The following is a 24,829-nucleotide window of genomic DNA, read 5'->3' as shown; positions in this document are numbered from 1 at the left end:
CATGAAACTTACTGTGCAGCACAAGATAATTATCGACCGTGTAAGACTGTAAAAGATCACTGAGACATACATCTAATTTTAGTATAATGCATATTCATGCATTGACACGGTCAAAGAAATTTTGTGCCCAATATGTTTGTTTGTTTCCACACTCTTAGTTTTGGATTCATAAGGCATTGCTTAGAAATCTTTCAGAAGATGCAGGAAAGTATTTGCTCTGGGTCATTCTTTGGCTATTTGAAAGTGAAAAAGCTGAGGGTTCTACTCCTACTTCCAATAAGTGTTCCCCACAGAAAATGTTAATTGCATGCGGTATTTGTAGATCCCTATTGCTTTTAAAAGACTATTTTGTGAAGACTTAAAAAGAAGTAAAAGATGTGCTTGAGATAGTGCTACCTAGCCAAACCAAATCTCGCTATTTTAAATTCAGCAAGATTGTTTTTAAATATATTTTAACACATATTTCCATATACTGCATAAAATATTCTTTAAAAGTAGTTCATTATAAAAAGATTTCCATTTTCATCCTAAGAACTCATTTCCAAATAAATGTAAGAAAGTACAGTTCTCTAATCTTTGCTAATCAAATATCTCAAATGTACATGTGCTGTATGAATACCTGATTTGATCTTTGAAATAAAGTAATTCATTGCACAAGCAAAGCACAGAGGAGATTGTGACAAATACAGATGTAATTGTGTGAGTTTTTTAAATGTGATTTTAAGCAAATCAACTAAGCAACAGTCAAAATTTGATATGAAGGGGAAAAAAACAGCTCAGATTTGAAAGGGGGGGTATGTTTATGCAAAGCTAATCTGTCAAGTGTAATAAAGCAGCTTGAATAAAATTTAAGCTGAAAATCCACTGAAGCTCCCCATTTCAGGGAGGAAAAGCTATTAAGAGGAAATGAAGGTCACCCTCCCAGTTTATTTCACCTAATTGACTGCCAATAGCTTACCACAGACAAAACGACTGCAGATCTGCAATTGAGAAACTGATGAAAGGAGAGTTTTCAAGCTGAGGCTCATTCTTTTAATCCTCCCTCACTCTTTTTTTTTTTTTCCATCTCCAGTTGGGATGTAATTTTAAGCACAGATGGATTAACTGGTTCCATTGTCTGCAGACGTCATTGGACTATGGCACTGTTAATCCGTACAGCAGCATGTCTAATTATCATTACAAAGTGTCTGAGGGAACTATAAAGACCAGCAGGGCATCTTCTCACAAGCAATTAACATAAATTGATAAATGAGTAATTTGAATCTGCTCAAGGCGCTCACATATGAATAAAATCAGAAAGGACGGCTTCTTGTTTCGGCTACTTCTTTCACTTAGTCTGGAAGGGCAGAAAACATGAGAAATATTCTAGACTTAGTGGCGGGGGAAATGAACTCATGCAGTGGAAGGAATGCATGGTTCAGAAAGTTCATTAATACAAAACAAATGACTTGTGATTGACAACCAGTCACAAGCAAGTAGTATTAACTTATTTCAGCATATTTAGAAGCACAAACTTGGTGAAAGGCTATTAGAGCACTGTGTCAGACAATTAATACTACTTCAAAAGCAAGTGAAGTTTCTTTTCAGTAGCTCGCTAATTTAAAATTCATGAAAGATTCACAAGAGAAAGAAAGAAGAATGAATACTTGAACAAGCTCTAAGGACTCAAGTGTCACAGAAAGCATGAGGTAAAGGTAACTACTACATATAATACCTACAAATAAACAAGCAACTGTCCTAATCACTGTATTTCTTGGAGGAAAAGTTTTGTTACGCACAGCATTGCTGCACAAAGTGATATTCTGACAAAGCAAACTATTAACTTTATCCCTGCTAAAATCTGTGCAAAGCAAATCAAACACACTTGAACAATATTGGGCATCAAAACAGTGTTAGCTATCAAAACATTAAGCTTATTTTAAAAACAGCAAAGCAATAAGATATGAAAGCAAGTTATACACACTGTAGGAGGTAGACCTGGAAGGCCACGTACCCCGATGATGGCATTCAGTTCAGCCATGGTCACTTGTTTGGCACGTTCTACAGCTTGGGCCACTTGCTGCTGATGCTGTTAAAAGAAGAAGGGGTTTGGAGAGGAACTTGTGTTAGGATATTGACTGCGACAAAGCAAATCAGGATCATAAACACCTGAATAACTGGTTTCTCTGCAGAAGCCCAGGTTGCCTATTTCAAGACACACCTTATGAAGGCAAAAAGGTAACAGTGCCCCATTTCTCATCCTGTCATCAAAGGTAATTGAGAGCCCTAAAGGCTGTCAAGCCCACCTCTTCTCCTCCCCTCCCACCCATGCCACTTCAAAATTAATTTTCTGATATATGGATAATCAGTTTATAATTGAGCTGGCAGGGCGATAATGTCAACTTCACAGTAGTGTGAGTTTCAACATTTATATACTGTGTCCACACAGCAAAACCTACAAAAGTTTTAAACAGGAAGAATAAATGCTTCACTGAACCCAACAAGAATTACAAACACTCTTTGTAAACTGTAGTTTGAAGAGGCATATTTAAAATAACAGGCTTCAAAATTTAACAGTAGCTGCCCACAGTATACTACAATCAGTCATTCAGGCCAGATGCAGGTCTGTAACCTTAAACAACATTTTGCATCTGAGCTAACTACTCACTTTTTACACTAAAATTTGATACAAATCACGTAGACAAGATGAGCATACTTATTTCACTTATGTCACTTATATGACATCAAATAAATAATCACCATGATTAGAAATGAAGGCATTTTGTTGCATTGACAATATTTTTACAGACTCATTCTCCTTTGGGAATGAATAAAGCTAAGCCACTGTCACTAGTTTGAACTCAGATTTGTTAGACAAAATTAGCAGGGGGGTTGCACACTTCAGCTATAACAGATGTTCCTTACACTTGTGCATTGTGATAAAATTAACATCTTAAAACTAGCTAATTTGCAAACAGAAAAGAAACATAATTGCACTTTAACAGCTGAACAGTTTTACTTACTTCCTGAGACAAAAATGGGATGACTTGTGCACAAATTGTGTTCAATCTCTTGGCGATTTCTGTCTATAGAAAAAAAGTATTATGATTAAAAATGTGTTTTCTGCTTGTTCCCATATATCAACTATTGTGCAGGATCATATTAAGTTCACACTGGAGAAAATAAAGAAATCCATGTCTTCATACTACTGAAAATATAAATAGTTAATATTTAAGCCCAAATGAGGACAAAGATTTAGTCAGCTACTCTAGGACATCTGCCATGTCTAAAGCACCTAATCTGTATACACATTTAGGAACAAATCTGGTCGTTGTACATAGCTCATTAACAAGTAAAGCATTTTTGAAATCCACTAAGTCCAAGATAAAGCCTTTTAAAAGGTAGATTTATTATTACTCAAATTATTAAGCAGAATAACATGAGGGTGACAGGCACAGAGGAAAATGTTTCTTTCATGATCAAGTTATCTGCCAATTACATGGCAGTTTTGCTTACAGAAAGAAACCAACAGGAGTATAAATGAAATACCAACACAGAAGTGAAACAGAACGGAGAGAAAAACTAAAGACTTCTAAAACATCCATAATAAGAGTGAATTGAAGTAACACAGATAGGAAGAAAAAGAATCTGATCAAAAAATGCAGTAGTCAGTAACAATGAATTAGTACAACTATGAGCAGCAAGAGAACAAAGCAGCAGAGGGACAATCCTTCACTAACAGCAGCACAGAACGCAGCAGCATGAATTGTTTAAGGCCCACTTTCCATCAGCTTTGTATATATTCATGGTTTTTGTTTGTTTGTTTTGTTCTTTTAATCTCTCACTTTTGGTTCATCCACCTAGACCTGGACACAGGATGGTGGAACACAGGACCCTTCTTCTGCCATTACTCAGCCTTACTTGTGATGCTTTTCAGACCTACACATATGCCAATCATTCAGATCTCCTATTATAACTATCCCTCAACTCTTAAAGGAGCTTTGTGCTTTTGAAGTCTCAACTCACACAAACAGGTACTTGCACAACTCCTACAATTTTCCTTGAAAACATCTCACGCAGTCACTAGAGAACAGTTGCGCAAAACAAAAAACTAATGTCCAGATGTGTACGCAGCCTATATGCAAGATGCTCTGAATCACTTTTACCAGTCACTATCACTAAGCCATATGCATATTTCTTCTTGTTTTGTTTTAGGACATGGCAGGGGTGTCCACTCCTGAGAATTATTGGGCCTTCCATGAAACGACATACCAAAAGCTGAACAAAAATAAACTCTCTCAGAGAAGACAGATAAACACATTTGCTGAGCCTTTCCCCAAGCCTTCCATCATCCAAGATTTCTTAGGAAGACACTGAGATGTGCTGATGTTTACGCATCAGTCAAGCAGTAATTTGGAAACAAAAGCCCCACACTGTTTTTGTGTCTCAGGAGACACATGACTTGGGGTCTAAATATGGCCAACAAGCTTTAACACCTCTTTCCCCACCTCTGGGAGAAACAGAGAAAATACTTGACAGCACTGAGTCTTGTAAAACACTCATGTGAACTGAGGTCCTACCTGACCAAAGTCAGTGGGGCATGTCCACACTTAAATTTTGTGGAGACAAGGGTATTCTAAACACTTTGGGGGTGGTTTCTTCCTAGGGCAAAGAGGTTAGTTCCTACAGGCAGGGGCAATGATGCAACTGCTGCTTTGCAGCAAACCTTTCTCTCTCTGCAACAACATGAATATACCTCTTTTCTCAACAGAAACATCTACCTTCTCACACAGTATCAAACACTAAGCAGTTTTTGTCCTTTTCTGTTTTGTCTAGAACAAGACCACAAACTATCCATCACTCTGTGGACGACCTGGTACATAAGGTACCAGCAAAGATAACACAAGGCAGTCTGCATGACTAAACTTTTGCCAGATATGTTGGTATTTGAAGTATCTGTTAACTTAAGGAAAAAAGCACACACACGATTGGGAGAATTTGAGTACTAAAGGGCATTTTTCCACATGATTTACTTTCTGGAGGCAGATACTGCATATATCAGCTATGAGAAGGCTGTTACATAGCAGCCTGACTGACTGGGATGAGATGTTTAGCTTCCGACAAATTAACTGCCCTAGACCAACAGGATTACTTTTGTTTTCATGATAAAAAAACAGGATGAATCATAGCAGGTGATAAGCAGGTGGGGGGTGGGAGAATAAAGTAAAACAGGATGCACTAATTTGCTTTCTCCTGAAAAGCTGTTTCAGTGTGCATTACCTACACAGGAGTCCCCCTGTTCTGCAATCCTGCGAGAATTATCCTTATTATAGCTGTGAAAAAGTCTATTTTGAATAGAGTCTACAAAGCATGCAAGCATCCACATTGTGGAGTTTTCCCACAGAGGTCCCAGGTATCTGACTTTCACAGTGGCAGTGTAAATAGAGAACGGCACACTGTAACACAAGAGAACATGATGTGCTAGTTACCAGTCCCAATACAAGTCAATCAGATCTTTTCTAATTGTATAATAATGTAAACAGCATCCTAATATTCATACACAGTTGTGAATAAGCTTAAATGTACAAATTGTAAACAAGCATTTGTTCTGAGATTTCTTGCTACTGTTACAAGTGCTAAGTAACAGGCATTTATATTGGAAGGAAATTAAAAACCCTATTCCACAACTCATAACCAAAGTCTGCACTTTTAAAAGGCAGTTTACCTACTGGTACTCTTTCCCACACACAACATAAAAAGGTACTTAAAATTATTTATCCAGTAGCAGATCTCAAACATCTCCTGTTTGTTGTCTTCCAACAATTAGTAATAAGTATTCTTAATCATAAACATGTCAAAAATAATAAAAATCTTTGTTCTCCAGTGAGTTCCTGAACCTAAGCATTAATGCACAATTCACTTAATCTTCTACATCAGGAATTGCAAGAGATTGTTTTCAGCATTGAGAAAAAGGAAATCTCATGAATTTAAATACAAATCTAGCTGTTCAAAATGCAATGAACTTTCACCTTTCCAGACAATCTCTTTGAATAGGTGCACATACATATTGTATGTATGTATATATATATATATTGATTTCCAAAAGCAAAAACTGTTTTGAAGGAGTCTAGGACAGTTTGGTTAATCAAGACTAAACATCTGTAATTGATGAGCATTGAAACAAGCTGTATTTTCCAGATTTTGGGCTCATATTTGATAGCCTTAAGAATACTTATTGGCCTTGCAACATAAAAATATTTCCAGTGTCCTTGCAACGTAACACAGCTATTATCTAAGCAGTGATCTTGAAACACGTAGGGCAGTCAGAAGAATGAGTAAACAGAGAGAATTTTGCAGAAAACTGCTTCGAGCAGAGAAAAGCATGACTAATTGCATATGTTCTCTGGCTCCTTGGTAAAGCAGACTGTAGAAGCCTGCATCTCTCAGGAAAGCCCTCCTAGCTCTTATGGCAGCTCTCAGCAGAGCATCTGAAGAGCCCTTAATTGTTTGTGTTCTTAATGCAGAGCCTCTTGAATACATTCATTTTTAATAGAGGGCTTGAGTGTAGGGCCTATCAAAGAATGACAAATCTAAAGCTTTCACTGGTTCTTCTTGTTGCAATGATTGTCTTTTGATTTATTTGCAAATGACAAGCTTGTCAGACCCCTGACTGAAGTGCCACCCTCCTTTCTGAAGTATCATTAAAAATTAACATGAACGAATTCATCTCCATTTGGTAAAATTAAGTTGAGCCAACATGTGTTTTTTTTTGTCTTCACTCATCTAATTTTTTGTCTTAATTCCATCTAATTAAGGACTTAAATGTTTTGACCTAACCATTGCCAAACTCAAGTGATTGTACTTAAATTTGTCTCTTGATAAAATGAATTCTTAACATAATGACATAGAACTAAGCAGCAAGACTAGTTACTAAATATAATATTCACTTAAGTCACTTTACTAAGCAGTTAAGAAAGCACTTATATGTACAGTTGTAACTTTTTTCCTGCTTCATTGTTAAAAATACATTGTTTTCCTATACAATAGTCTGTTCCAGACCATTCTACATTTTGACAACCTGTACTTTACAAAGCACCATGTAAGATCTCATACTTAAATAAACATGATTTCTTGAGCAACTGCAGGTATTTATACTGCAGAAGAAGCAGGTATAATATAAGTACCAAACTCTACGTGGATTTCTCAGCACAATTAACACCCTTGTGCATGTTATCAGTAATAATGAAAGTCCTAGCCTAAGGGAGCCAGCATTCTCACTTCTGAGTGAAAAAATAAAGCTTTCCCCTGAGAAGAATTAGTTAATCACCCTTCAGTCTCAGAGTTTTCAACAACAGTTGTGGTTTTGCTCCAATCAGCAAATCACCTTACTTGAATCTTACATTATTGTGATGATCAGCTGTATTATGACAACTGCTGAACTATTAGCACTGACACTCCACAAAGCTGTCCAGGCCTCTCTTTACCAAACAATCCTAAGCTAAAATTATCTCTTGTATGCCAAAGACTTTTCCTGTAAATTGCACTTCCTATATTCCAAAGTTAGATCAGTATTTAAAAGCACTCTAACACCATTTCTTAAGGACAAGTTTCTGTACTCTCATTAAATTTTTACTTACTTCAGTTATTTCAACAGTTTTGAGAATCACATTTGTCATTAGATTTGGAAGACGACAGCTTAGGAGCAACATGATTAAAAGGAATGTACGAAAACACAAAGTTTTGATGATGCCAAAAAAAAAAGTATCTTCTAATCTATTCCTTTCAATACTTAAATAAATAAACAAACAAACCACCTTTTAATGCACAGAAAAGAATATACTGTCAAATCACATTCACAAAAGCTTTAGAAGATAATTCTGAAGTACAACGCCTCCACTTACACTTTCAACATGTAGAAAGCCAAGTACAACACAGAATTCATTCTGGAAAAAGGAAATGGACTTCCTGCAATTTATACTATGTAACACAGTAATCCACTAGGGAGTAAAGGTCAATGTTGCACTTTTGGTCATTACTGAATCATTTGAGATGATCTGTGGTGGGGATGAGGAGAAAATCGAAGGCTGTGAGAATGCTGCAAATGGCTTGACCTTAGACCAATTTTCATCTCCATCTGTCTAACAGACATGTGGATAAAAGCTCTCTTTATAGGACATGCCTGACCATTTTTAATCCCTGTTGCAAGCCAGAATTCAGTTGAAAACTACATTTACAAAGTCCTTGGGTAAGAAACTGCATGTGTATAATTTAGTCTTGAGCTAAAATTTCGCATCCGTTCTGTATTTTCATTTTTCTAGCAATGCACTTAAATGATGTAGCCTTTATTCTTTTTGTGAGATTTTCAAAGTCAACAGAAATCACACCTATTCACAGAGTATATACAAGACAAGAAACAAACAAAAAAGCACAATGCTTAGCTCTCTAAATGCTGTTACAGATCTTTGCTACAGAAAGATTCAAGCACTTCCAAAAATGTGTTGCTAACAATTTGGGGGTCGGGAGGATGCTGGAGGTATAATTAAATCTCAAAACCTAAATATTCAAAAGCCTCAAATGATTAAGGCTAGCATTCTATGAACTTTGCTGTTCATGAGTTATTGAATCCACATTGAGCACTGAGATATTAATGCCCTTTTATTTAAAACTAATACACTACAATCTGTTTTGGCAATGGCTGCAAGAGGGAAAAAAAATAAAGGCAACATGCCATTTAAAAGTTTAGGCCCCCATAGTATATCAATGTCAAACAACAGCATGTCAAGCTAAGATTCAATTCAGGTAAGTGCCACTGCCAAATTTTCTTGTTCCCAGACGTGCTTTAAGATTATTTTATTGCTTAAAATTTAATTTGTTCCAACTCGCGTCTCCATGACAACATTGGCTAACCCTGCAAATCATTTGGGTAATTGGATATCTTATCTTTCTATTGCTCTCAAATCGAATGATTCTGCTAGAACTGCAGCAGCCAATCAAATTTACTGGCCTCCTGAGTAATAGACCAGGAGAAGTAGCCACATTCATCTCCCCTTTACAGCCGTATTAACCACCATGCGACAAACTGTGGAAGTTGGCCTTCAAACTGTATTTTAAATTATAAACACTGTCATTACTAACATTCACACCAACAGGAGGGGGTGGGAAGGTTTATTCTCAACAGATATTTGAAATTCAATCTGACAAGCAGCAATGGGTAGTGCTCATTTCAGCGACAGGAACAATCTCTGTATTTTGGGGATAGGCTGTCACTTTAAAATGACATATTAACAAATACAGTTTTCCCTCTGCCCCACATTTGTACTACTCATTTTAATCGCAAGGTCAGCCACCCATGAGATGATGATGTTAAAATCCCAGAAGACTGGCATGAAAAATGTTTAGCAATAAAAAAAAAAAACACCTTATTACAAGTGGGAGTGGGGAGAGGAAGAAGCAACAGAAATATTAACAGAATAAAAGCTCGAATTGACAAAGTGGCAGAATGCTAGAAAAATTCTAAACAAAATTACTGTTTTTTAATTCAGTACCTAAACTACATTTATCTGAAGCCTCTTAGATGTCAGTTTAAATTACAGAAAGGTCACGTTAATTTAAACTTAAGCTACATTTGATGCACAAGTCAACAGCTACATTTACCAAACATCTACTACAGGTTTGGACTTCGTTCAACTGTAAAGTGCAGTGACTGGATGTATTTCAGATGTCTAATTTCAATCCTTTCTATAATAATAGAGAGAGCTATGCAGCTCTCAATGAGCCACTGTAAACAACTGCCCATCCCATTTGCAGCTGTAAATCCTGTTGAACCCGAGCCAACTGGCAACAACGAAGCTGTTGTCAGGATGTTAAAGTGCTCCTCTCACACATCTTCACTATGTCAAGACTCTTCTCAAACTTGGCTAAAAGGGACCATTACCACATTTCTCCTTTAATCTAACTTTAGCCCATCTTGCTCTAGTACTCAAATTACAAGAGGTAAGTTCATCCAAACTTTAGTTCCACAGTTTTGTTTCCATGACTAAGCTAACCTTCAATACACAGAGTGTTTAAATTTCTGAAGCCAGCACAGAGCTTTGTTTTTACTTTCCAGTTGTTTTCCAGCTAACACCATTCCCATTTATTTAATTTCATGAGATGTTGAGCAAGTCAGAGGCTGACTCCTATCCAAAAGAGAAGGTCTCGCCACCTTCATTTCCACAGGCACATATCCCTCACTTTCTTTCAAAGCACTGCTAGAGTCGTTTGGATTTGTCCAACATCTCAAATCACTCGCCAAGCAGAAAACATTACTAAAGGAGGCGGGAGAAGGACCAGCTTAGCAGACCAACAGATCAGTGAGTTAAGCAGGTAGCAGAGCAGCCCAAGGAACTACCAGAAGAAGCCAGCTGAGAGAAGGGGGGTTTTGGGCAGCAGTAAACTATTAGATGAGCTCCTCTCATCCCACAGTACTGCACTCTAATGCGCCATGCTTGTAGTGTTCTTCTAGAGGAAACACGCTCTCCGTTATTATCTAACATGCCCTGCAGAGAAGGACTTGGGGGTTCTGATGGATGAAAAGCTCGACACGAGCCAGCAGTGTATGTCTGCAGCCCAGAAGGCCAACTGCATCCTGGGCTGCATCAGCACAGGGGTGGGCAGCAGGTGGAGGCAGGTGATTGTGCCCCTCTGCTCTGCCGTTGTGAGGCCTCACTTGGGAGTGCTGCGTCCAGGTCTGGGGCCCCCAGCACAAGAAGGACGTGGGGCTGTTGGAGCGGGTCCAGAGGAGGGCCACAAAGATCATCAGAGGGCTGCAGCACCTCTCCTGTGAAGAAAGGCTGAGAGAGCTGGGGATGTTCAGCCTGGAGAAGAGAAGGCTCCGGGGAGACCTCATTGCAGCTTTTCAGTACTTAAAGAGGGCTTATGAAAAAGATGAAGAGGAACTTCTTGCTCACTCAGATAATGATGGACAAGGTTTTAAACTAAAAGAGAGGAGGTTTAGATTAGAGGTTAGAAGGAGATTTTTCACTTAGAGGTGGTGAAGCACTGGCACAGGTTGCCCAGAGAGGCTGTGGATGCCCCATCCCTGGAGGTGTTCAAGACCAGCTTAGATGAGGCCCTGAGCAACCTGATCTAGTGGGTGGCATCCCTGCCTATGACTGGGGGTTGGAACTAGATGATCCTTGAGGTCCCTTCCAACCCAAGCCATTCTATGATTCTATGCTTTGCATTAAGAACTATCAAGGACATTAAGAACTTAACTTACACTAGGACAGCTGAGCAACACTATACAAGAAAGAGAGTACACAAAAGGAAAAGAAAAAAGAAAGAAGCCATAAAAATAGTGTATCCATTACTACTACACCCCTATCAGAAGGTTTTTCACCCTCGGTTTTTCATGTGGTTTAGGACTTACTCCAAAAACACTTCCTATTTTGTTCCCACTCCCACAAGCCACAACCAAATTTCTGCATACATCTTTGCACCACTTGCCACACAGAACCACTTTACTGGGATGGCAGTAAAAAGTCAGAGCTTTAACATCACTGCAGAAGTGCCTATAATCACACAGCTTCCAAAGCGTAGCGCATAAAGTTCCTCAAACCAAGCACATACAGTACTCAAGACGTTAACAGCAGTAGAATCTGGACTTGAAATAACAATGAGCATGCAATCTGACAAAAAACAAGGCACCATGTATCTAGAGAAGGGACAGACATATGGGGAAAAAAATGAATAAGCCACATTCACTAGGACTTTTTAAGTACCAAATCAAGATGGATTTATCAAATCACATGCACTTGTGTAACTAAGATGTAATTTCAGACTTTTACAATACCTACTATATTCACAGCTCAGTTTCAAAACTGTCAAGTCACTGAATGAATTTAAGGCCTTAAAAAGTTATCATATCAGGTGCTCTCAGGTGACTCACTAATGAGTAACAAGTTAAGAGGATCAACAACTCTTCTGGTAGCAAATAGCAGAATTCGGCACCACACACCACTTGAAAGGAAGGTGAAAATAATGGTGATTTTCACTATGCAGGAAAAAAGTTAGGAAGTCTTTCAGCAAAACCTGGGAACCTGTCAATTAACTTCTTCCCTGTTTTATTATGCATTTTTCACATTCTCTTGCTTACAGAATAAAGAAAACTAGGAAAGATGCCATCTAGATTATCTTCTAATAGGGAAGAACTGACTGAAACCATCCAAATAGAAAATAATTTGATTGAGACTGACAACTGTTAAGAGTTTACAACAATCAGTACAAGAAGTAAGTATAATAAAGCTCTTAAAGTCTTCAGGAAAGCAAGTATCAACTGGTAAGGTCAGCTTTCTAAGACCTGTTACTGAGAAGGGAGATAAAAAACGCACTATGGAAAGCTAACAGTTTCTTTATAAAACAGTATTAAGGATATGGGTGAGAGATTAAATATCTGAGAATGGAAGAGGAATGGACAGAGGAAAAAGGGTAAGGATGCAATGGTGCTAAGAGTAAATCACAAATTTCCAGCTGAGGTTGTACAAACAGGAAAGCATACAGGAAGTCAAAACTATGCCAGGTACAAATATACACAGCACAAAAACATCGCTACCGAATTACGTGCCACTAGTAAGTGACAGCAAAAGTAAGGCTGGTGCTCAATGTGATGAAATAGAGAAGAACAAAACAGGTTCAATCTGTTCACTGAGAAAAGGAAAGAGGTGGTCAAGACACACCAAGGAGGCCACAAAGCCTGTATGTTTTTTGGCACCTAACTGCAAAAAACAACAAGCAGTATTCGACTACACAGTTAATATAAATTCCTAGCTACCTAAGGTCAGCACTGCAGCTCAAACAGGAAAGGAACAGATCAGAGCAGTCAAGTAAAACTGTCTTCAAGTTAACCAGGGCTAGTGAAGTTCATACGTAAAAAGAAAAGCACACCAGTGAAGTCTGAAATAGCGGACACCTTGCAGAAACTAAAAGTGTCACACAGAAATGAAATTATAAAAGAACAGTGCCTGACAGAGAACAGCAACTAAAAAAGCAAAGACATTCCAGCTTAAACACTATCAAATATGAGGCATTAAAATGCCTCTCATCTGTAAACAGCTAGGTGAAACAGAAATATAAATTACAACTCTTAAGGATTTTTCAGCAGCAAACAGTATCCAAAACAAGTGAAGACCAACAAGGTAAAGCCTTTATGGCTAAGTGAAGCCCATGATGTTACCTTCTTCATTAAGATTTTTACACTTGTAGCATAGCACTCTTAGGAGCAACAAAAAGCAAAACTCGTGGAACTTCATGAGAACATGTGCAAAACTGCTTGATGATTAAACCGAGTACTAATACATCCCTCTCTTTTGAGAATTAAGAAGTGCTGCATGGATGGTAGGTACAGTATTTTTAAATATTTCTGATAATAAGCATAAAAATCTCTTCACTTGCCCTAATTCTTAAGTTGCAGAGAGCTGCAAACAGAAAAAGACAATATGCTAGAGGTGAGCTTCAGAACTCACTTTGCAGTGAATGAAAAAAAAAACGGACTGAAAAGCAAAAAGAAGGATAGGGAAAAATATGCATGAAGGACCACAGCATGGCTAGACATAATGGATAGGGAAACAATAGGCCAGGAAGGAATCTCTCCATCACAGCAGATCAGAAGTTGAAGCCAGGCAACAGCACGGTACCACCAAAAAGGGTGCCACCAGTGTAAGCCATAAGCGAAGAAAACCTTCCGTGCCACTCAGCGTGGTGACTCCCCCCCCGAGGACTGTGCTTATTTTAGGATTGTTCTTCAGCTGAGCAAAAGCATTCAGAGAATTAACATTAGGCTGCAGAGGTCCACAAATGCTTCTGGAAGGAAAGGGAATGATCTGCTCTCCATATCCATGGTGAAGAAAATGACCAGAAAAGAGATAAGGCTTCAACATAAAAAAAGTGTGTTTGGAACTGAAGAAGCGCTTCAGTACGAAGCTCAGAAAGATGCTCCATTACCTAGAGGGCCTGCAAGTCGCTGCTGTTAATCTTCATCAACAGATCGGACCAGACCCCTGTCAGGAATGACACTGGTAGTAGGGCTGACCCTGCTAGGAAAGAGGGAGGTACCAACCTCTTCCTAGCACTGCCATTGTACAGTTGGTACAAAGTTTAAAGAAACAACCTAAAAGCTTCCCACAGGTCTTGTTAATTGAAGATTTTTTGTTTGCTTAATTGGCAATTTATGTCCATTATATGAGACCATAGTCAGCTAGTTGTCTGCTAAGTGATGGCTAGCAACCTTAAATATCAATTAAAAAGTAGAAATTCAGAGTGACTTCACACTCAAATTCACACATGAAGAAGAACAATAACAACAAACACACCTGTTGTAAGCAGAAACTGTTGTGGCAAAACTACAAAAGAATGATCTTTCCATTAGCTATTTTTCCCAAGAAATGCTTGGGTTTCCTCTCCTTCCCCTGGAGTACTATTTCAAATTTCTGCATTTAAGAAGGTTGATATCAGTATATAATGAAGTAAAGACCACAACAATTTGGGATTTTTAACATACTTTAAGACAAATCCTTAAATAGACAGACTGCCACACATCACAAAAAATAGCTGTTTTCAGATGTCCTTTCCTTTTCCTGACCTAACAAAAGCAGGTTTCCTCACAGACTTAATACCTAATCAAGATGCAGCCAAACAAGCATGCCCATTCTTGCTCCCTTCTCCAAAACTGAAAGCTCTCTTTTTGTTTTTGCTTACTAATCCATAGAAGCCTTTAAACTGGCACAAATACTGGCAGCAGCATTTTGCTCTCTAAATCAATTTTATCCTCAGCCATCAAGTAGATGTTCCAGCACAGAGAAAGAACAGTCCTTCCCTTCTAATTCAAAAATCCATACTACCATTGCCCTTGCAAACTGCTAAACAAGCAGTATCGGCAATTCACTTGTGTTCTGTAATATATTTACTGCAAATCCCAACGGCTTGCCTCCTAATGCAGTTTTCTATTGTGTCTGTTCTCATCAATACACTGACTGGTCACCTTACAAGTAAGTTGCTTTGACCGACTGTTTACACAAACACCAAAAAACTTAAAGATAGATAAAAAATACTAAACTGAAAAAAAAATCCTTGATGCGTGGGGGGGAGATGGAGGCACCAACGAAAACACAAACAAAACAAATGAAATATACGGAAACACAAATTAACCTGTCTTCTGTTTTGCTAAAAAGGATAGTTAGCCAAAAATGCTAGTTAGCTCTTCTGATCACTTAAGTAGTATGAGATATTTCCAGATAAGCAGCCCTGACAGATAAACCCTCCAGCACCTCAAAGAACTTTAATTTGTAATTTAATTATCTGTGATGATTTGTTCTTGCTTCTGAAGAACAAAGAAAAGGTGAGAGGAACTAAGTCAATGCCCAATGAGAGATTAGAGGCCTCTTAAATGGTGTCATTAGCCACAAAATACTATCATCATTATAAAAACTTCAATGAAACCTACCAAACTGATTAATTTCTTGAACTATCCCCCCCAAAAGTATATTTGCTAATAACCAGTTTTGCTAGCAACTAAATCCTCATCAGCACTCTAAGAAATACAGCTACAAAGCTTTTTCCATTCCATTTACATTTAAGCATACTGTGATTATGCTTCTAAGCAAGAGGATCCAATGTTATATGGCTTTGTTCATATGAATCTTAAAAAAAAGAACCTTCCCTGTTGTTGTTCCAAGCGCAGGGGGGAAAAACTAATTTCACCACTAGGCCTTCTTTTAAAATAAATGACTTTAGCAAATAACTGCTTTTTTAAAACTAGTCAGATTTCAACTAGAGCTCAGTTAAGAACAGACTCTGTTTTTCAAGTTCTAACTACCCTTCAATCACCTCTAGCACTATGTCATAAACAGATAAAAAAAATAGGAAACAGGGCAAGGGAAAATTGTCATCTCTCATAAAAGTGTGAGGTCAAGCAGTGGAGCTTCATATGGGCCTTTACTGGTTTACAGGTTTGTTCAGCAGTGCAGTCTAGAAAAGACAGCATACAGTGAGTAACAGATTTTTTTTTCCCCATAAGAGGATTCATTCAAAAGAGGGACAAGGAGTGACTGAAGAAATGCAAACAGACCTTACAAGTTGAAGTGGGCAGTAAAAAATAATGCATTTAAACAGAATACACTGGGACACACTGGGAGCAGCCACCCCTAGCCTCAGTGTAAAGCGATGGAATTGTCACCATTCATGAGCATGAACTCAAATGTGACTTCAACAGCTCAGCATTTCTTGGTAGCCAAGAAATCAGATATCAAAAACTTTATTAGAGAAGAAAAAAAAAAAACTGAAAACAATTATGCTGTCATATAAATCTCTGGTTCACCTAGACCCGGAGACCTGCATTTAGTTCTCGTGCCCTCGTTCCAACAGGGTAGACTAAAAGTGGAAAAGGTTCATGGAAAGACAAGGAAGAAGATCAAAGCCATGGAACAACTCGTACTTTTAAAGAGCTGTGTAGGCTGGGACTGCCCAATCTCAAAATGAGTCACCACTGACAGCATACGACAAAGGTCTAAAATTTCGAGTGAATGGAAAAGACAGCTAGATACAAACAACCTACCTTTCTTGAGAACTAGAGGTTATCAAATAAAGATAATATTAACTAGGTCAAACAAAATGAAGTTTCCCTCCTCTCATCCCCACAAACAAACAGTTGCCTTGCTTGTCCTGCATTTGGGACAACCTTCTCCCCACAACAGCACAACCAAAGGTGAAAACACATTAGAAAGCAATTTTACAGAAGAGGACAACTTGAACATGCACCAGCCTCACAGCCTTTTGATGATGATGGCTATACCTCTTAAGAAAACACAATGGTAAGAATATAAACTGCTGATTGAGAAGAAAAAAAAAAAAGAAAAACAAACAAACAGTTATTGCCCTTTTTGTTCCACTTGTTTATCGAGAAGGAAAATATTGCCAAACCGGAGCAAGTCACTCCGTGACACCAGTAAGATGATAGGGGAGTCAGAGTACACAACATACCAGGAGGAAGTCAGACATTCGCGTTGAACATGGGTCAACCTTTATTCAAGCACTTGACAAGCCACAGCCTAAGAATAACAACAAGGACCAATTTGTTAAACTACCTGTTCCAGCACATACACTCCGAAAAATCAGTAATTCTTCCTATCAGCTTTTGTTTTCTCCCTTCTGAAAGAAAGTATGTAAGTAACTGCAATTGTTCAAATAGCTACATCCAGGGTCCAACTAAGAAACATGATGTAAAAGATGAAAATAGTGTTTGACATAACTGCCATGAGGTACTCCCAAATCTTACGTTCAGTGGAAAGGTGACGTCATTAACTCTACTCAAGCCTGCTATCACTTTTAAAATAGCGTCTTCTGGTAAGTGTAAGTTAACCTAGAACTGGTTTTAGATGCATTCACTGTGTAGTAATGGTGACCCACTATCAAACCCAGCAGATACTATCTTTCATTTTGCATAGGAGATGCAATGAAGTTTTATCCTTTGTTACAAAACTGGAGTGCTGGAGTAGAGTGGGAGTGAAAGGCAATTCAAATACTTGTCAGCTTGGTTTGGTATTATAACCTGCAAAAGAGTAAAAGTGTTTAGCTTTCTCCCGAGAATCTGTCATCAGAGAAGTGTTACTGCTTCACAAAGAATCTTTCTTCCTTTTCTTCTTCCTGCCCCCAAAAGTACCAGCTGTGTTTTTTTTTTTTCCCCTGCTTGAACCAATGCACAAATAAAGCATACCAACAGAAATTTAGCAACCTAAGTTCCAGCAATGCAAGGGAAGTTTGACAGCACAGCTGGTAGGAAAGAGCTTCTTCTCTCCCTCCGTGGCTCTGTGATGAACCTGAAATCTGGCAGACCAAGTCTAAAACGAGAGATGATCTGGCAGTATTTAACGTATGTACAGTGTTAATACTACGACATAGTTTTTGATTAAGTTCTATACGAAGTTGACATAATAAATGCTATCTGACAATATGGTTATCTAAAAGCCACATGGAGACATATTTCACAGAGTGTCCTGAATCTGTCAGAAAACTTCTTAACAATGTCAGTCTTGAGCTTGAATGTGGTTCAAAAGTTGAGAAAGTTGAGCTCATTACTCTAGGCTTTCCTCTCTGTTCAAACTGGCACCTCCAGTCGCGTCTGAAACGGCTGAATTGGTGATACAACTGCGCTCATTTAGAAGTCCAGTATTTGTAGAGTATGTACAATTTTTGAGGGAAAAATATGCCCCAATTAAATTTACCATTTTCTCTTTTAAAATAAAAGCAGGTTCTGCACTTATATGTGACAGAGCCAACAAAATCCTCTTTAAACACTCACTGCACACCATCAAAACCTTTAGGATTCATGAAGTTTTTTCATTTCAGTAATTAAAATGCAAGTAGGAAAAAAGCAAAAAAAATATTAATTTATCTTCAAATCCCTTTCAACAGCACAGCCGTCCTACTCAGGAGCTGTAGAGAGCTAACTAAGCTTTTTAATTCCCTTCTATTTAACCCACTCCTGAAGACTGATATTCTAATGAGATATCAGTAGAAGACTCAGTCCTTGAACACACAGCATTAGAAATGATTTCATAAAACAGTCCAGGCTAAAACAGACATTTAATTCCTGTACAACTGGTTAACATAACGCAGTTTAGAAGTTTGTATACTTTTCCACGAGAGGCAAGGTACTAAATGACAGGTCTGCCTCAAGGCAGGTCACAAAGATCACAATAACCCACCCAAAGAGAAGGAAACCCAGCTGTCACCATTGGGATAGCAGACACCCAAATACCATAGTAGTTTATATAGTCTGTCAGTTGGTTCAGCAGTGATGAATTTTTCTTTCTTTGGCTGCCTGCCACTGAACAAAAGCTAATCTTGCACCTGAACAATCTAGGCATTAAACGCACAGGAAGTCTTATCTCCTGACTTATGACAGAAGATGACAGACAGAGCTGGTGAAAATAGAGAGGTGCTGCCCTAATAGCCAAGGCCAGCAACCCTTTAAGTACAGTGGGATTTTTAACGCCCAGCAGACTCTACATCTTGGCACTAGTAGTTGACGCATCTGCTTTGCCAGCCACAGATGTCACAGTGGGAAAATCTGACTTGGATGAAATAACAGATGAGAAACTTAAGACCATACAAAACATCCTTATTCACTCTGTCTTCTTGACAAACATGAAAATGCTATCTGCATGAAATGCACCTATCCTAAACAAATCCTCGGATACTTGTTTCTGTTTCAAAGATGCTAACATTAGTAACCATACACCACATTAAGATAATTATCTCTGAAAACAGTATAAAAATCCAGACACAACATCCTCTTAAGAACTAATTTGAAACTCTTATTAAAACAGAAACAAGAACAAAAGTAAACAATCAAAAAAAAAACACCACCATACAAGCCAGCCAAAAACACACCCAAAAGATTATTTCTTGACCAGTGTTTAAACAACTGGCTGAAATGCAACAGTAGTACCTGGATTTAAACATACTGTCACATATTCAAATGAAAAACTCTGCAGTACAGCTGCTTGTGTATGGAAAGTTCACCTCGAGGAACTCTGTTTATAGCAACACTCGAGTCCTAACTCTTTTTATTTTAGCCAAATTATAATAGATTACAGAATTGAACTGAGAGTTAAATAACTCTTCATTTAATAAACTGCTGATGCAACTTTATCAGTACAAGAAGTCAACCCTTTCATCAGCAGGCAGACTACAACTACATCATTTTATTGAAGTGACCCTACCTTCGACAATGATATACGCAGCACACTGCATAAAGTAACACCAGCTCAGTATAATTTTTTATTTTTAAATCAGCAGCCCAAGCACTCTGAAGGGCTTCACACAGAGCGAGTACAGCATCCACATAGGAGGCAGGCCTTAAGAACATTAAAGCTTGTTCAGTGGAAAGTTTCCCCATCACTGCATTTTTCAGTAACAAAGATGTTGTCAGAAATGACAATTTTTCGTGTCCCCTGATGATGCCTTGCTAGCATTTGGTTATAAGCCATAAAGCAGGAATAATTTCAGCCTGTCAGGAGTCTAGCTAATGCCCAGTTTCCCCCTAGAGAGAATTCCTGTCAAACGTAATGAGAGCTCCAAAGGCCCTCTCTACAACATAATGAGCACTTAGGCCATGCTGGTGATCAGCCAGCAAAAAGCATCAATTTGAGCCTGGCTACACCCTTGGGGCTAGACGTCACCAGTTTTAATAAGAATTATGATTACTATCTGCCAAAAGCCTCCTCAGAACTTATCGTTAGCGGTGGAAATTCAAAAGAATGTCACTGGTGGCTTTTTTTTTTTTTGTCTCCTGTAAGCTGAGACCACCTACGTACTGAATTCTAACACTGTTAGGCATCCTCACTGCAGGCATCTAAATCAAGAGTCTTTAATACGAAGGTGCTACTTTTAATCAGAATACTTAACACGTAAAAGCATGGTATCTAAGACCAGGGAAAATTATTTATCCCTTCAACTGCTTTTTCTTCTCCTAGGAGCACACAGAGTAAATGTGCTCTATTCTCCCCAGCTAGAACCAATGCAGGTATAATGCTCTGCCATAAATCTTAAAAGCTTCCAAAGTATCACCGAATACTAGGTATGTAATTATAGTTGTCATACATACAGAGCATTAAACCCTTGCAATACACAGATGTTAAGGTCAAAGTGAAAACCTCAGTTCCGACACTCTTTAATCTTGTGGGCTTAATTGATTTTACCTGAAGTTAATTTCTAGTACATTTACTGTTAAAATCTTATGAAAATAACACACATTTTGAACCAGATGAAGCTTCTTTATGGATGTTGGCTTCCTCACAAGTTAGCCTGCCATGAAGTTAAGAATAAATTAATAAAGAGAATTCCAAAAATCAGAGAGCATGACAGAATTGCCTCACAGAATGAATGATCACACACACACAGACGAGAACACTACAGCAGCTACGGTACAGAAACGAGTCAGCCACCACTCTAGTTGTTCCACCTGCCTCTGCAGTGCATCACTTCAAAACAAGTGATTCCTTGAAAACAACATTCCTGCTTTTACCAACATTTTGGATTCAAACAAGCGCACCTCTAAAAAAAAATCACAGAATACCTACACAGCTTTGCAAACAAAGTTATTGTGGAACTACCATCCTGTCTTATAAAATGCAATATTTTTTAGTGGAAAACAAAACAAAAATCAAAGAGTTTGAGTTACAAAAGCGAAATTCAACTCTGCAATTCACTCACTTAATGAAAAGTCTTTGAATATACTGAAGATCCGAAGCCTGAACTAATCAATTTCTTCGCTGTGCCCTAACCGGTCAGCCATGCTCTTTAATTTAATGAAACAAGAGTTTTAGATGAAATAGCACATACACTTCAAGAAAGAATTGTATTGTTGCACTTTGAAATGTGTCCAACTGTGCAACTTCATCTAATGATAATTTTTTTAAGAGGCCATCGATTTCTGAAAGACTTATTGTACCAGCATCTTGATGAAAAAGTGAATGTCAGCGTATCTACAGAATACTTACACCCTGCCATTAATGCTTTATTTGGCAGACAATGACTACTCAATTGAGGGTCCTCTGGGCTGAGCAATCATTTAGCTTTTCTTCTCTTACGAGGTCCTTAGTGTCTTGTTCCACTTCAATACTCTTTTTATTCACCATTATAGTGGCCATAAGTGTGAATTTTATGGGAACTTGCAAACTTATAGTCATAACTTGAGCTTTCCAAGTCACTAATCTTTTCATACCTCTAAATGGCAAGGATTTGAGCAACTATCACTACATATGCTACACACGCGTAAGACCAGTTCTACATAATCAAAGGCTCTTACCAATGACAAAACAGAACCACATAAAGCACTGAATTAGTTTTTAAAAACCACAGAGCCAAGAGCCTTCCTACGTCTTACAACAGGGCCAATACCAAGGAAGTCCTGTCGCTTAACCTAACCTATACCTCACCTGACAGCAGGTAGGCAAAGGTCTGCTAATCACTGGCACTAATCAGCCTATTCAGACACATGCTGCGGTCATCTGAATACAAACAGAACAGCTACATTTAAACACACTAGACAGACTGCAGATTTTGTGGGTTAGAAAACAAAATGCCTTACCTGTTTGTGCATTTCAATGTTTAATCCATATGACATTTCATAATACTGCAAATAAAGGAGCATATATTATTTCGTTATGCGGGCTTACATTGCATTAGAAGATATTTACTGAAATAAAGAAAAACAAACATACATACCATCACATAGTGCCTCTGCATTTCTGTCTTTTCGCTTGCCAGTTTCTCACATTCCAATTTAAGGCTACAAAATAGATCACACTTTAATGTAACTGTTATGTCATTGTTTTGACATTCACCACTTTATTTGTATTTTGACAGAAACAGCTAATTAAAGAAACTCATAAACTAACATGCAAACACTGAGAGAAAGGTCTTAATTCATACTTTAAAGACAAGGGCTGAACGGGAAATTTAGGAGGTATTTCATGAGTGTTGCATGAGAGACCCGAAACCGCCTCCAGAACTGCTACACAGATGAAGCGCTACAACTCTCAGGCTATGACAGGAACAGACTTTCTCCAAAGTTCTTCTGAGTAGCCAAAGTACTTCTTTGCATATGACGTTCAGTAAGTCGCAGCCAAGTAACACCATTCACGGCTGGAATTACAACTTGGGCATGTCTGCAATTCCTAACCCCAAAGAACCTCTAGCTTCTGTTATCTCGTCCGCAGCTTGAAATAAGTAGCTTTGACTATCAATTACTACCAAGTTTGTTTTCTATTTTCGTTTTCAGAGGAGAAAAACAAGTTGCCTATCTTATCGCTAACAGCAGTATAATTTTGACTACTTTCACTGAGGACAAAAGCCAGAACATTCCCTTTGTTCTCTGGCAAACTGATTTTTCTCTTTCGTTCCTTTTTTTTTTTTTTAAATGAAACAAGGAAGCATCCTATGGAGCAATTAGTGTGTAAGCCACCATTTTCCATTTACAGTTGCAATACTGAATGTTTATAGCTTACACTCTGTTTCTAAAGTAATATATGTCTTAGACAAGGCAATGATCTTAGATAAGACTCGGACTAGAGCATCATCAGCAGGAAAAGGGAAGCCTAATCAAAACCAAGCGATTACTAGCATGGAAAGTCACAGAGATCTTCTTCCTATCCAGACCTTCCAGGTACATGAGAGTACAAAATTCAGGAAGATTAATGACTCTTATGGCCAAACGCATTTTACACGCAAGAACCCGTTCCCTAATTTACTGCAGGGTCTCCAGCAGCAAGCGCAAACGTTTTCAACAGGAACGTCTGAAGAACAAAACTGCAACTGGAAATGCAGCCACGGCTTCGGCAGACTGATGTTAACTTTGCGTGAACTCCGGTACTCGTGTGCTCCTTCCTACAGTCCTCGCTGTGTCTTTCACCACCGCACTCTGGCGCTTGATACATTTTTGCCCCAACACCGCACACGAACGAGCAAGCCCGAGATTTGGCCTCCTTAGCGGTCTGTGCCTCAGGATCCGTGCCCGTCTCCCTCCGAAACCCCCGAAACCCAAGGTGTGTGCCTCACACCAGCACAACCACCTCGCATCCACACCGGCAGGAGGCGGCGGGTATCGGCTGCCCCCCGCCCCGCTGCTCGCCCCCGGGGGATGCTCCGAGGGCAGACGGGCCCGCAAACCTCCGCGGCCCCCAGCGGCGGGGGCTCCGCCGCGACTCCGCACGCCACCGCCTGGACGCGGCGGCTCGGTGCAGCCCCCCCGAGCCCCGGGGGGGCGGGCGGAGGGGGAACGACCCCAGCCCAGCCCGGCCCCGGCCCCCGGCCCCCCGCTCACCTGTGGTACTGCGCCTGGAGGAACTGGAACTCCTCCTTGATGCGGTCGAGCGACTCCGGGATGGTGAATTTGAAAGGCTGGCCCGCAGCCTGGTGCGGGGTCTGGCGCGGCGGCGGCCGGACCGGGAGAGAGAGGCACGTTGAGAGCGGCGCGGCCGGGGGCCGGAGGGATGCGGGCAGGGATTCGGGGAGCCCGGCCCGCCCCCCCCGCCGCCGCGCACTTGTTACCCACCTTCCCGTCCCTCATCGGCGAGGCCGAGGCTCACCGCGACCCGGCGGCCGCTCCCCGCGGGGCCGCCCCGTCCCCGTCCCTGTTCCCGTCCCGGTCCCCCTCCCCGTCCCACCCGCTCCCCCCAGCGGGGCGTGCCGGCCCCTCCCCGCCGACCCCCGCCGGGGGGCACGGCTCGGCTCGGCACGGCACAGCCCCGGTGTCCGCGCTCGGCGGCCGCCAGCCCCGCCGCCGAACAAAGCGGGGACGCGGCCCCGTCCCGCACCCCCCTCCCCCCCCCCCCCCCCCCCCGCCCCGTCCCGCACTTACGGGGTGCCGGCTCTGCGGGAACATGGCTCCGGCCGCCGCGGGGCTCCCTCGCAGCGCGGCTCACGCCCCGAGGGGCAGCGGGGGGGGCGGCGGCGCTCAGTGCCCCCGCCGCGGGGACATCCTCGGGCCTTTGTCGCTGTCGTTCCGGGGACGCGCTCGGGACGGTCACGGCCGCTCCGGGACCAGACGGGACGGGACGGGGCCGGCCCCGACGGGGCGCTCCCCAGCCGGGCTGGCGGTCCGATCCTCAAGCCGGGAACCCCGGGGCGCGGGCGGCTCCTCCGCGTCTCGTGTCCCCGCTTCTGGGGAAATCCGGGCGGCGGGGAGCGGCGAGCACGGGACCGTCACAGGCTGGGGGGGCGAGGGAAAGTCTCCGGGGAAGGCCGCGCTGCTCCCGGGCGTCGGCGGGGGGTCGGGTCATGGGCAGCCCGCGGGGCGGCGAGCACGGGAGGG

The 24,829-nt window shown here is 40.5% G+C and overlaps 1 protein-coding gene across 7 annotated transcripts in view; it reads right to left on the bottom strand.

Annotated features, from left to right (window-relative positions):
• Positions 1 to 24,518, bottom strand: part of TLE1 (TLE family member 1, transcriptional corepressor) — a 76,278-nt gene extending 51,760 nt beyond the window's left edge. For 4 of the 7 annotated variants that reach the window (XM_083816545.1, XM_083816547.1, XM_083816546.1 and 1 more), the window contains exons 1-6: positions 24,377 to 24,518; positions 23,840 to 23,940; positions 22,243 to 22,306; positions 22,106 to 22,150; positions 3,003 to 3,065; positions 1,994 to 2,068 (exon numbers count right to left, since the gene is read on the bottom strand). In XM_083816545.1, the coding sequence (XP_083672671.1) occupies positions 1,994 to 2,068; positions 3,003 to 3,065; positions 22,106 to 22,150; positions 22,243 to 22,306; positions 23,840 to 23,940; positions 24,377 to 24,400 (372 nt within the window). In that variant the 5' untranslated portion in view covers positions 24,401 to 24,518. Of the gene's footprint in view, positions 1 to 1,963; positions 2,069 to 3,002; positions 3,066 to 22,105; positions 22,151 to 22,242; positions 22,307 to 23,839; positions 23,941 to 24,376 lie in introns of all 7 variants that reach the window. The other 3 variants (XM_083816542.1, XM_083816544.1, XM_083816543.1) reach the window with 1 other exon arrangement.
• Positions 24,519 to 24,829: the final 311 nt, after the last annotated feature.

This window comes from Anser anser (assembly GCF_964211835.1).
Source record: "Anser anser genome assembly, chromosome: Z".
Classification (NCBI taxonomy): domain Eukaryota; kingdom Metazoa; phylum Chordata; class Aves; order Anseriformes; family Anatidae; genus Anser; species Anser anser.
The sequence above is the reverse complement of the archived record's forward strand: the minus strand, read 5'-3'. Positions and strand labels throughout refer to the sequence as shown.